The sequence below is a fragment of the Musa acuminata genome, chromosome BXJ2-6 (assembly GCF_036884655.1).
Source record: "Musa acuminata AAA Group cultivar baxijiao chromosome BXJ2-6, Cavendish_Baxijiao_AAA, whole genome shotgun sequence".
Classification (NCBI taxonomy): Eukaryota; Viridiplantae; Streptophyta; class Magnoliopsida; order Zingiberales; family Musaceae; genus Musa; species Musa acuminata.
In genome coordinates, this window is record NC_088343.1 from 10,128,218 (window position 1) to 10,140,113 (window position 11,896).

General features: G+C 38.7%; 2 protein-coding genes across 6 annotated transcripts; both read right to left on the reverse strand.

Moving 5' to 3' along the window:
• Positions 1-1,113: 1,113 nt before the first annotated feature.
• Positions 1,114-7,501, reverse strand: LOC135583235 (uncharacterized). Of its 5 annotated transcripts, none has more exons than XM_065112405.1 (4): positions 6,523-6,669; positions 3,240-5,979; positions 1,897-2,123; positions 1,114-1,813 (listed from the first exon to the last, which is right to left on the reverse strand). In XM_065112405.1, the coding sequence occupies exon 2, from the start codon at positions 5,840-5,842 to the stop codon at positions 3,545-3,547; it is 2,298 nt and encodes a 765-aa protein (XP_064968477.1). In that variant the 5' UTR covers positions 5,843-5,979; positions 6,523-6,669; the 3' UTR covers positions 1,114-1,813; positions 1,897-2,123; positions 3,240-3,544. The 5 variants fall into 5 exon arrangements, with proteins under 5 accessions (XP_064968477.1, XP_064968476.1, XP_064968475.1 ...); XM_065112404.1 differs by having other exon boundaries at positions 1,897-2,211; XM_065112403.1 differs by having other exon boundaries at positions 1,897-2,227.
• A 1,034-nt stretch (positions 7,502-8,535) lies between these two features.
• Positions 8,536-11,226, reverse strand: LOC135614731 (PHD finger-like domain-containing protein 5A). Its single transcript, XM_065112407.1, has 2 exons — positions 11,088-11,226; positions 8,536-8,910 (listed from the first exon to the last, which is right to left on the reverse strand). The coding sequence occupies exon 2, from the start codon at positions 8,885-8,887 to the stop codon at positions 8,555-8,557; it is 333 nt and encodes a 110-aa protein (XP_064968479.1). The 5' UTR covers positions 8,888-8,910; positions 11,088-11,226; the 3' UTR covers positions 8,536-8,554.
• Positions 11,227-11,896: the final 670 nt, after the last annotated feature.

Below are 11,896 nucleotides of genomic sequence, written 5' to 3' on the forward strand. Positions count from 1 at the left end.
GCACAGAGGCTAAGCCAAACACTCACAAGTTAAACTTAGGTTTATGCGGAAGTGGGAGTTCCACTATGATCATTGGTTGGAGTGTTAAAAAAGCCTATCTACCTACTTGGATTTCAGCTTTAGTTGTTGCTGTCTCACTTCCTTTTTCCCAGGGAGAGGGTGGTGTGTTGGATGGTGGGGGGCTATTTCCTAAGTGTTTGGCATGATTAGTGTGAGTGGTGTGTTAGTGAAGGTCATCTCAGGCCACCACCTGTTGATGGATGAATGATGGGCATTGTTAAGAGGATTAGTGTGTCCACTGTCCAAAAGAGAAGTGAAATATAGGATGTGATGGTTGTGAGTGCTGCTTCGGCTTTGCTGTGGTTGGCAACTAATTTTTATTTTTATTTTGGTTTTGTTGTCACCATGTGCTGCTTGACTACTCCACATACAGTTCATGATTGCTTTCTTCTGTTCCAGATCCATTAACTTTCCAATCTTTGGTTATATGATGATATAATATTTAAGTGCTTTGATAGAGAATAGGGTAAAGACCTCTCTTATGCATTCCGATCATTCTAAAACTATTTGAGAGATTAAGCATTTTAAAAAATTTAAACTAATGTTCTAAGATTCTTCACGAGGAAGGAATTTTCATGAAAAAAATAAAATCTTAAAATTAAAGTTTGATGAAAAAGAATAAGATATAAGGAATACATAGAATAAAAAATAAGATACAAGGAAAGGATAAGTTTCTAGATAAAAGTAAAAGAAAATATATAAATTATTCGAAATTTATGTGACAGAATATACATAAGAATTATTATACATAAATAAAGATAACTCAAGAATCTTATAATTGATTAATTTATTATTTATTTATTGATCTCCAGATTTTATTTTTTTTGTATTTTCGAGTTCTCCTCTCCTTCCTAATACAAACATTAATACATTTGTTTGCATCTCAAGTGATAACCCTCTGTGTTTCCGGTTTTATGTATAGCCATGCAATATGAAATGGAGTTTAATTACCTTTGCAGGTGAGGACGTGTGCTCCTATCCACCAGTCGACGTTGGACATTCCAACATTTAGCGATCTCAAATGATCGGCAGAAGACGACTCAACTATGTGTCTACCTCAAGTGCTAGCCACCTTGATCAGAAGGAAAACTAAAGTACATGAAGAGAGATCGTACCTAATTAAAGTACATGAGGACAAGTTTTCTGAGATTAAAGAAGAGGAAGCGATGCCATGGCTCTCTAAACTTCGTTCCCTCCCACCTCCATAAGCCTGCCTATAAAAGGCCAGTAGCTGATCCATACGGGATCATCCAAAGCCTCTAGATAGCAGAGATCATATGGAGCAAACAAGGGTCATTTGCGTTGTAATGGCGGTTCTGGTTGTGTCTACAGCCACTGCTGCAGCAGGAACAAGACTGGGAAAAAACAGTAAGAACAAGGACAAGCATCTGCAAGTAGCCGCCGGCGGTGTTGTTGCAGAAGAGAACGATGAGATGCGAGGTCTACTTCCCAAGCAGCGAACGGCTCCCTCAGGCCCAAATGGGATGCAGTCGCCGTATGTTCCTCGAGCTGGACAGATCCAGCGCCTTGATCCTGCCGAACACGATCTTCCTGAGCCACCACCGTCACCCCAGCGGCTGGACTGAAGAAGACAGACAATGCTGAAGAGGAAAACAAACGAGCTGCATGCATCATGTAATTTACTTCTGTCGCCTTTATTCCTATGAATAAATGTAGTACTCAATTGATGGTGTCAACTCTGTCTCCGTCGTTTATCCTTTAGAACTCATCTTCTTCTACTTCATAGTTAATTCTGCAATGTGTTCATCAAAAGTGGCCAATAAGTCCTTGATGATAACAGCAGAAAGTTGTGGGGGATGATTCACAGAACAGTACCTGCGGGAGACAGTTGCATGGGTGGAGAACCCTAATAGTCTGTAGATTACACCACTGATAACAGGGCTTCAGCTCATGTTCTTCGTTGGTATGGTCAAGGTTGCAGGTCCTGATAGGCTCCTCGCTGCAGTATAAATTACTGATCCACCATTGTCATTATAATACAAGAGGATCAAAGAATCAGACGGATCGGGAAGGACCTGTCCTCATCCATCCACCACGAAGACCTGCATTCATGAATGTACCTCTGGAGACCTCAATCATCAAGTTTTAACCCTTCTCTCGATCATCCCAGATGAAGATTAGATTCAAAAACTGCCAATATAGAATTCTATAGGATATGTTAATAACCATTCACTGAATTATTATTCTCACTAACATTATTAATGTTGAGGACAAATAATTGTTGGAGTTACTGAATCTCATTCTCAACCCATGAACAATATGAATCCAAAGCTTTCTTCAATTCTATAGGGGTTTGTTTTGTGATCCCCACAAAACCTATTCCAATTCTAGTTCTCTGGGCTCAAAATTTTCAAACAAGTTTATCGAGAAAGAATTTGATTTGGTTATGCAACTTATGGTTGATAGAAGGGATTTGCAACCCCGACACTGTGATTCATAGCCACATGCTCCAATGCTTTTTGTCAATTGAAATTTCAACATATAGTGACATATATGAGCTTTAGATTTTTGCATGGATATATATATAACCACAAGTCGGATTTAAAACTCTAAAACATGGAAAATGGATCCGAAAAGGTTTAATGTTTCCCATTTGCTGTGATTATAGCATAAGAACAAAGCCCAGGTTCTTAAAATTGGATTCGGATCCTCTCCCATTTTAAGAACTACTGAAAACAGGAAGCTAATATAGGATACTACTGTGAATACACAACCTCCTATGAGAAGCTACTTCCAATGCATGACAATAGACATTGAAGAAATATCACATAAATCAGTCTTCATTCCAGAGTATTACCGACTAGAGTTCTCAAACGTGTTGATTAAGCAACAATATAGATATGTATACCTAATTATCATGTTATGCAGAAAGAACACAGAAGGAAACCACAGTTGTAGCTAAAGAAATGATTTGCATAACTATACTAAACAAAGAATAGAGCAAGAACTAAGTTAATGAAATTTTGATTTTTTAATATTGTACATATGCGATCGGCCTTGTAATCCAGTAATGATACCAAATTACCTTAAAGGGAGGACATTAGGACAATTCCTCAAAGAAATACATAAAACCACAAAATATGGTAAGAAACATAGCAGTCAGAATGCTTCTGACTGACAATCAATAGCTGAAACTATTTTGTTAAAACTGCACTCACCTTTCAGCGCATGGTTTGACGTTCAAGGGTAAGATGGAAATCAGGTTCTAGCAGGAACAAGGTTCGAGAAACTAACTGCTATTTCCAGCAATCTCATATTGGAATAAGAGTTAATGGTTAGATATGCCCAACAATGACTGTAACAGAAGATATGTGAATGGTCACCAACCCTGGCATCCTAGTCCAAGTCATCGAGAAAAAAAAGGATGACGAAATGGAGAATGGAAGCTCCATGAGACTTCATTTGGTGACAAGTCCATTGTTCGATGCCAAAGGTTCATCCACTGCCCCTAATAGATTCTGAATCAATTACCTGATTGTTGTTTGTTTATCTCCATCCCCAAATTTTCCTTAACTTTGGTTATAACCTGAAGAAGTTCAACAGGAGTTGCTGCTGGGTCCAATTCAAGGCAACCCTTCAGAGCATTATGAGCTTCTTCGCCTGTGAGCAAATAAGAAGGAACCTGATGTGAGAAACGAAACATTTCTTCTCTTGTGATCCTCTTAACCTCCAATGGATCCATATGTCGATGGAACACTGCTTTGAAACCAGCAACTTTCACCAATGGGATGACAGACACACCATGGTCATCTGTGTAATCATCAAGTACTTCCACCATTTCATACTTGTATATCACATCATCAGGCGTAAGCTCATTCCAGTCTGGAGACCAATTTCTATATAAGGCCCAAATATCACCTTTCTTAGGGACAATTCTAATGACTCCACGTGGACCCTTCTCCCATCTAACTCTATGTGAGAATATATTGACTGTGTCACTAATTTGATATCTACCCACCCTAAAATCCCCGCAGGTTTTGTCAAATCCAGAGGCTACCCAGTTAACTGGTCCCAATTCACTGTTGGACTTTGTATTAAGGAAACTCATGCGGATGTTAAAAGGATTCAAAGATAAAACTTTTTGAACCATGGCATAGAGTCGAGGCATACCATCTTCACTGTCATATGTAGCCCATACCTGGTCACCTTCAAAAGTCATCTCCAAGCGATCCTTGTCAAAGTCATAGAAATCAGGATCAGGTACATCAATGGATACATGTTTAACGACTTTCTTAGCTGTATTGACATCAAGGCCATGGGCTGAAGATTCCCTAATGCTGGAATCATGTTTGCCTGTATTTGCATCTATTGCAGATGCTTCTTGTCCATTTTGCCGCCTTAATTTCTCTTTTTCTTCCAACTTGTTTGCCTGAGCTAAGTTCCATTCTTCTAGCTTTATACCAATCGCTGCCTTAGCCTTCTCCGTAAGCATTTTCCAGATATTGACTTGTGAATACTCCCTGATGTAGTTGTTCTGTCTTGCTGTCATTCTAGTTCTAAGAAGATCCTCAACAGCACCATTAGACCTTTCAACTTCAGGATTAATGGTGTCTTCGATGCTTGTAGACATATTCTCTGTCTCATCTGTTCTATAACAATCACCGCTTTGGTCACCATTGTTCCTCCTCTTTGCTGGCCTGCCAGCCTTAGAAATACACTGGTCCTGATCATAACTTGTTAGGGTGTGGCCATCATTGTAATTTCTAGAACCATCATCTGCACTCTTGTATACATGATAATCCGTCCGGAAGGACTCTTCCCTTCGAGCTGCTGCTTGTGCCTCATGCTTTCTTCTCTTTTTTCCAAATTTCTTATGGATTAAGTTTGCAGGCTGAAAAGCAGAATCTGTTGTACTAGACGTCCCAGATGATCCAGTGAAAGAGCTCCATTGGAACTTATGATGGTTATAAAAGTCAAGATTTCCCCCATGCTGTAATTCTGTATGACCTGTTCCAGAAAAAGTGGAGGTACTGAACCCAGAACTATAACCATTCTTTATTGTGTACTTATAGTTTGAATTATGTTCGTGCTGCCTGGCTGACCATGAAATAGAAGAATTTGCTGCATTACCTGGAATTCCTATCTCGATAGCCATGAAGGCCTGATGACAGTTGGGACATAAAAGATTGTGATTAAGGTAAGTCCTAAGGTATTCATACTGCATCCTGCAGCAGTTGCAAGATGTCCAAAACGTGTTCAAATTTATTGGATGAGGTTGAGGAGGGGCAGCAGATGGAGCAGAACCAGTTTTTCTCTTTCGAGCTCTTTTGCCAGATGTTGTGTTGGAAGATGAGTAGAAACCATTGACAGTATTATGAACAGAACAATCTCTATGTGGTTGTGAAGCTCTGTTTTCTAAACCATCGACATTTCTCATCTGGTCATATGCCATTTTCCTATTCTTATCAGAAAATACATTCCAAGCCTCAGAGATGAGTTTGAAAGCACCTTCTGCTCCTACGGATTTGTTCTTGTCAGGGTGCAGCTGGAGGGCTAACTGCCTATAATGTTTCTTCAGTGTCTCTTCATCTGCAGTGGCATCCACGGAGAGAATTGCATACCAGTCACTCTCCCCATTAATCTTCTTTCCTGCCGCAAGATAAACATCCAGTGTTGTGATCATTTGGCTTATGCCTTCAAGCGACGGGAAGAGATTTTGAGCCTTCAGAGCCAACTTTTTGGCACCCTTCACGTCCTTATTGTTGAATTTCCTTTCGGCAGTTTCTTTGGCCTTAAGGGCCTCCTCCCTATCACAATCCATTCACTGCTCTTTTCTCTTCTGGTCTGCAAATGGTCTTGTATATGAACTTAGAACAGACAAAGAAAATTTCTTCCAACACTTCTACGAACAGCAACACAGAGATCCAGTTCATCCACCAAATGGCCAGATATCCTCAGCTGAAAACAACAAAACCAAACAACGAACTTTGTCACACTGAAGCGAAATCTGACTCAAAGCAAGACGAACAATTAGTCATTCAGCTTCAACAAACTATTGCATCAACTCTGTAATGCAAACTGTAATGTGAAATGAAAGCACATCAAATCAGCATAAGCATTCTTCTGTGGCAAAAAATACTAGAGAATGTAACAAAGACAAGCACATCGGAGCCCAAAAACCAGCCTTTTTCCTTAAAGAATAGGGAAACAGAAGAAAAATCCATATCTTCTAACTCTCAGAAGCTAAAGACTAAAAACTTTCCCAAGATCTTGAGGCTTCCCGCGAAAAAAAGTAGAAGGCAACTAAATACTAAAAAACAGAAAGATCTGCAGGGCTTATACCGATCATGGACTGACGAACAGTGCAAACAAATTTCCAAATTTTCTTGATGAGTTCGAAACCTAGAAACCCTAACCCTATATCTCCGCCATCAGACAGGAGCTGACAGTAAAAAAAGCTGAAAAAGAAATCAACCGGAGAACAAGGAAGGAAGAGATCACCAGTTTCAGGAAATCCGCAAAAATGACTGAATTATTAGATCCGAAATGGCCACCATGAGAGGCTCTCAATCGCCCAAATTTCCCCCCCAAATTCTTCGAAAATTTTAGGAGCGGAGTTGAGCTCCTGTAGTCAAACCCTCTTCCGACCCAAACCAATAAATCAGAAATACCAAAATGTATATATATATATATATATATATATATATATATATATATATATATATATATATATTGTTAACCCTCACCATTTATTATTCCATTCTCCACACTCTAACAAGGGTGTGTTTTTGACCCAAGGTGTGATTTGTCATTTTGGTTAATTGCAGCATTGAAATTTCTGTAACTAAGGAAAAGAAATTGAAATGCAATTTTAATGATGACCTAAATATAAATCAGAGGGAGCATAGGTGGAGCATTTTTAGGCTAACAATGGATTACCCACCTAAGGCTTTGGATTATGGAGACTTCTTCTTACCCTCACTGATCTGGAGAACTCACAGGAACCACTCAAAACATGAGGATTCCTCACCGGTTGCTGTTTCTGAGCCCTAAACATCATTTTCCAGCGTCAGAAACTATTTCACGGAATCAGTAACATCATTGGAGCTTATCTTTTTGTCAAATGGGGCAAGACATGACCATGCCAGGTCCAAGATGGAGTCCATCTTGTCGCTGAGAGAGGAGAGGAGTACTGCTCTGGGGTGTCACATCAGCTTCACATTGTTGCTGAGAGAGGAGAGGACTACTGCTCTGGGGTGTGTCACATCATCTTTTTGTTTGCAGCACTCAGTAGACAACACTAAATACCAGGAGACTTTCAACCATGTCCAGTCTGCTCACTCGAAACTCTTCTCCTTGAAACATGGCATTGGGAGTACAGACCACTTTTCATCCCAACATGAGTGGAGCTTCTCCAACCCAATGCAAGCTTCTAACACTGCTTTAGTTGCTTTTGGATCATAAAGTTTCTGATTGAAGTGATCTTTTTCTGGATGCCGAGTCTCAGGTAGGTAATCACAATACTAAGCTCAGGTAGCAGTAGCTTCAAGTTCATGCTTGCAAGTCTCTATTCTGCTAGCAATGCAGATTACTATTTCATTTGTAATGAAAGACCATCTGCGTAATAAGGATACAATAGACGAGCCAGATTCGACAATCACAAATGATGCGTGCAACTGAAACATCATCCAGTTACTTGTTGACCTGAGCGTCGTTTCCTGAAACAGACATCATCATCAATGGAAAGACAAACAATGCAACAGGATTTGGATGAGGTTTGACTTCTCCTTGCGTTAGGACACTAAGAAGTGACGCTTCACTATTGAGTTGGATTATATCATCTTTGCTTGTTCAGAAGATAAATGAATGAAAGCCACAAGGACTCCATCTCAAGCTTTTCATGAGCACACGCTTCACTTGCAGCTCTAAACCTGAGATAACAACTACACACGCATGCACACACAAAAGAGAAGGTCAAATTTCAAGATAAAAGAAGAAAATGTCAAGTTAAGCTTGAAGATATAACTTCCTATAATCCAATACCTCTGTACCAATAACAGCCGCAGGTTGACAAGAAACAATAACCTCAATGTCCTCCGTTGATTCTCTTATGCTTCATCTCCATAAGCTATCCTTTAGGTAGACCCATCTTTTAATAAGCAGCATCTCCCACAGCAAGGGTGTCAAATAATCTCAGCAATTCCAGCAAGTAAAACCTTACCCTGCCAATATCCAAGTTAGAACAATCATGAAATCACAACACGTCTCTTAGTTGGCATAAAAAAGAAGACTGGCCACTGCTTTTCTGAGACAGAGAGGCTATACAAATAGCAAATTATTAGGTCACAAGATCATCATGTAGCCTAGTCTTTAAACTTTGTATCATTTCAACATCTATGAGAATTCAAGAAGATAAGGCTGCCTGCCATCAATTTTGGCAGCACCAACAGATGAAAGCAACAGTTTCGCCAAGGTCTTGAATGTCAGTGGTAATCAATGCCACACAAGCGAGCATGTAAAAATCAGATACAATTTATCTTTTCTTAAATCCATATTTTTTACGTTCATAGAAGAGATCGGTCTTGGCACTTCCCAAATTAACAATCTTGGGGCAGCCATCGCGGTCCTTTTCCTGTTGCGTACATTCTTTGCAGTAGTAGGCATCAGATATCCCAACTCCCCCACAGATTACACACCTTCCCTGGAAGGATCCATAGTTGCACTCATCGCAGACACGAACTAGAGTACATGGGCGAACATATGAATCACAGATGACACACTTCCCATCACATTTCTCACACAGGCGCCCAATGGCTATCCCTGGCTGCTTCCGGCACATGATGAGATCAGGATGGTGCTTGGCCATGATGCTCTAATCAACCAAAGTTCCTGGACAAACATAAAAGATTATGAAAATTGAAAAGTGCATCAAAGTGATCACTTCTAGAAGTCCATTGTCTACTTCTAGTTGACAAAATAGAAAAGATTAATTGATGCCAAAGGAAACATCAACATATAGCTAAGATACATGGGAAACATGATTAATTTTCTTATTTATGATTCCAAGAGCATAAAGCTGATCAAGATGAAAATATGGTGCTTTTGCTACAATGTGCACTTGCATGCAAGCTAATTTCCACTAAAATTTTAGGGTAAATATATGGTCAAGAGAATTGTCCACCAAACAATATGATGTTGAAGTCATATTTTGAACAGAAACCAAACATAAAAATTCAACAGCTATGAGTAGGAATAAATCTTAATTTTGCTAAAGAAATTTGAAACCTTGACAAAGGTTGCACTAAATGAGAAATGAGAGAACTACTGGAACACCTAATAAATTGCACAGATCTGAAAGACGATAAAAGATTCATGCCAGTGACCTCAAAGAAATCGAGACCCCTGCCATAAAATCAGAATGAAAATTTGCAAGCAACAATACCTACCTTATCAGTTGCCATTTAAGATCCTGCAACCATCCCAATTCCTCTTAGACATGAACCAGACAAGAAGAGAAAGTTGTTGATTTCCTTTGGGGAAAACACTCATCTTACAGACAGAATAAACGAAAGAACATGTCAACAAAATATTTGGAATGAAGAACCTCTTACCTTTGACCCTAACCAAATAGCCCTCAACAAAATCCTCTCAACATGACCTTCTTTCTCTCATAATGTTAGGGACTCAACCCAACTGACCAAACCCCAAACTGGCACAGTTGAATGATATAATCACCATTCTCTTTTTCTACATAAAGTTTTACTCATCTCAATGGCTCTTCATTTATTAGTCTGACAATAACTGGCTTATAATGTGCATATTCTCTGCACCACATATAGAGTATCTATCACTTTAATCTACACCTCCTTCAAAGTTTATGTTAGTGTTGCTTTGCATCCCATGGTCATTAGCATTCACATGTAAAGTTAATTGCCCGTTATACACTTATACTAGATATGAGTATTGGCTCTGCTGAACATGAAGACTACACTATGTATCCATGCTACATCTTCGTTAAGGTAACCAACAAACCAGAGTTTTTAATTTACGTGCAGATGAAAACAGGGTGACAAAAATTGATACAATTAATGCTACATAGAATTTATTTTGCAATTAAGATGAATTTATCTTGAATTTATTAAATGTGGTAAAGTGGACAACACCTTTGCAGTATAAGTTTTATAATCCTTCATAAGCAAGAACATGGTAAATTCATATGTTCCGGAAAGGCTACAACTCCTCTAAAAGGTGACGATTCAAGTAGTTATGACCTCCTAAGCTCCAAAAGGTGACTAGTCTAAAGGTTCCAGAAGCTCTAGGTGCCTAGTCGGCAGTGGCAGCCCGTATGCCTAGGTGGCATGGTTGCTGCTGAGACAATATTGGATAAAATCAAAATTTCGTCATAACTATTATCATGGTATCGAGGTCTGTTTATATAAGCATGAGGATAATCCTATTTAAAAAACTGTGGCTTTTATAACATCCCCTCTCCCTCGTGCTCCATACTTAATTCTAGTTTTATCTCCGTTGATATGCAGCTCATAGTAATTTCGTAACCCATCTTGCCCACCTGACATATATGGTCAGGTGAGACATTTTTCAGCTTGATGTCGTCTTGTCTGATTTAATCGAAATCTTAGGAACAATCTTCTTTAAATATTTGTACAATTTCAAAGACTGACACCGATGTTTTTCCTAAGAATAATCCATTTGTTTCTATCCATCGAAACAAAACAAGAACGGCAGACAAGAACGAAAAGCGTATAACTCCACGATGAAATCCATGAAAAGAGAATATAAAGCATATCTAAAAACCGATTTTTTTGGGGGGAGAAAAAGAAACTATGGCGTAACCCTAATCCAGAGATAATTCACTGATACTATTCGCAGAGCGGAAGATCCAACCTTAAAACCACATTTCTAGATTCGATGTTGCACAACCCTATGCTAGAACTTGAAAAGGTACCGATCATAAGACCAGTCATAAAATCTGAGACATTATAAAACACGAGGAAAAAACATTAGAGAGTGATCAGAAAACCTACTATGATAAGAATAATATGTACCTCGATGGCGGAAACCCTCAGGAGAAACTCCAGCAAAATCGGCTCCGCAAAGCTCTGGATCTTTCTCGATTGATGAAAACCCTATTTGTGGTCCGCTACGCTTCCGAAAGCGCGTATTCTACTTCACCCGACGGACGTGGCTTTCTTCGTTACAGTTTATTTCTTGCGGGCCGCTAAAGACAGCGGCGCGGCAGTTGCAAACATAGTTTATGTTATACTTCCCCGCGGCACAGAGCACCATCTTCCCGCTCTGTTTGGTATTAAGGTGGAATTTGATTAAGAAATTGAAAAGCGCAACATATATATACATATATATATATATACATATATATATGTATATATATATATATACATGTATATATATGTATATATACATATATATACATATATATATATATATACATAGATATATATATGTATATATATATATATATATATATTTGAAATTATAACTGTATGAGGAAATGGGTGTCATCAGAAGTTAGTGAATTTTGTATTTATACTTTTAATTTTGAAGTTATAGCACGTAATTGCATTGCACAACATAAAGATACATATACTATCATTTGATGTTCTTTGAAACTATGATAGATATTAATAACCGTTTCAGAACTCCTTTAGACATCTTATAAGATGTTGTACACTAATTACACTGAAATCTGCAACGAGGCAGGCTTGTGCGTTCCAATTTTGCCCCTCGACCAATAGCCAAATGATAGCACAACAACTATATAATAAAATGATTAGATTTCATACTAAAATATGAAATGCATGAACATATAAGCAATTAACAGACTCGAACTGGTGAC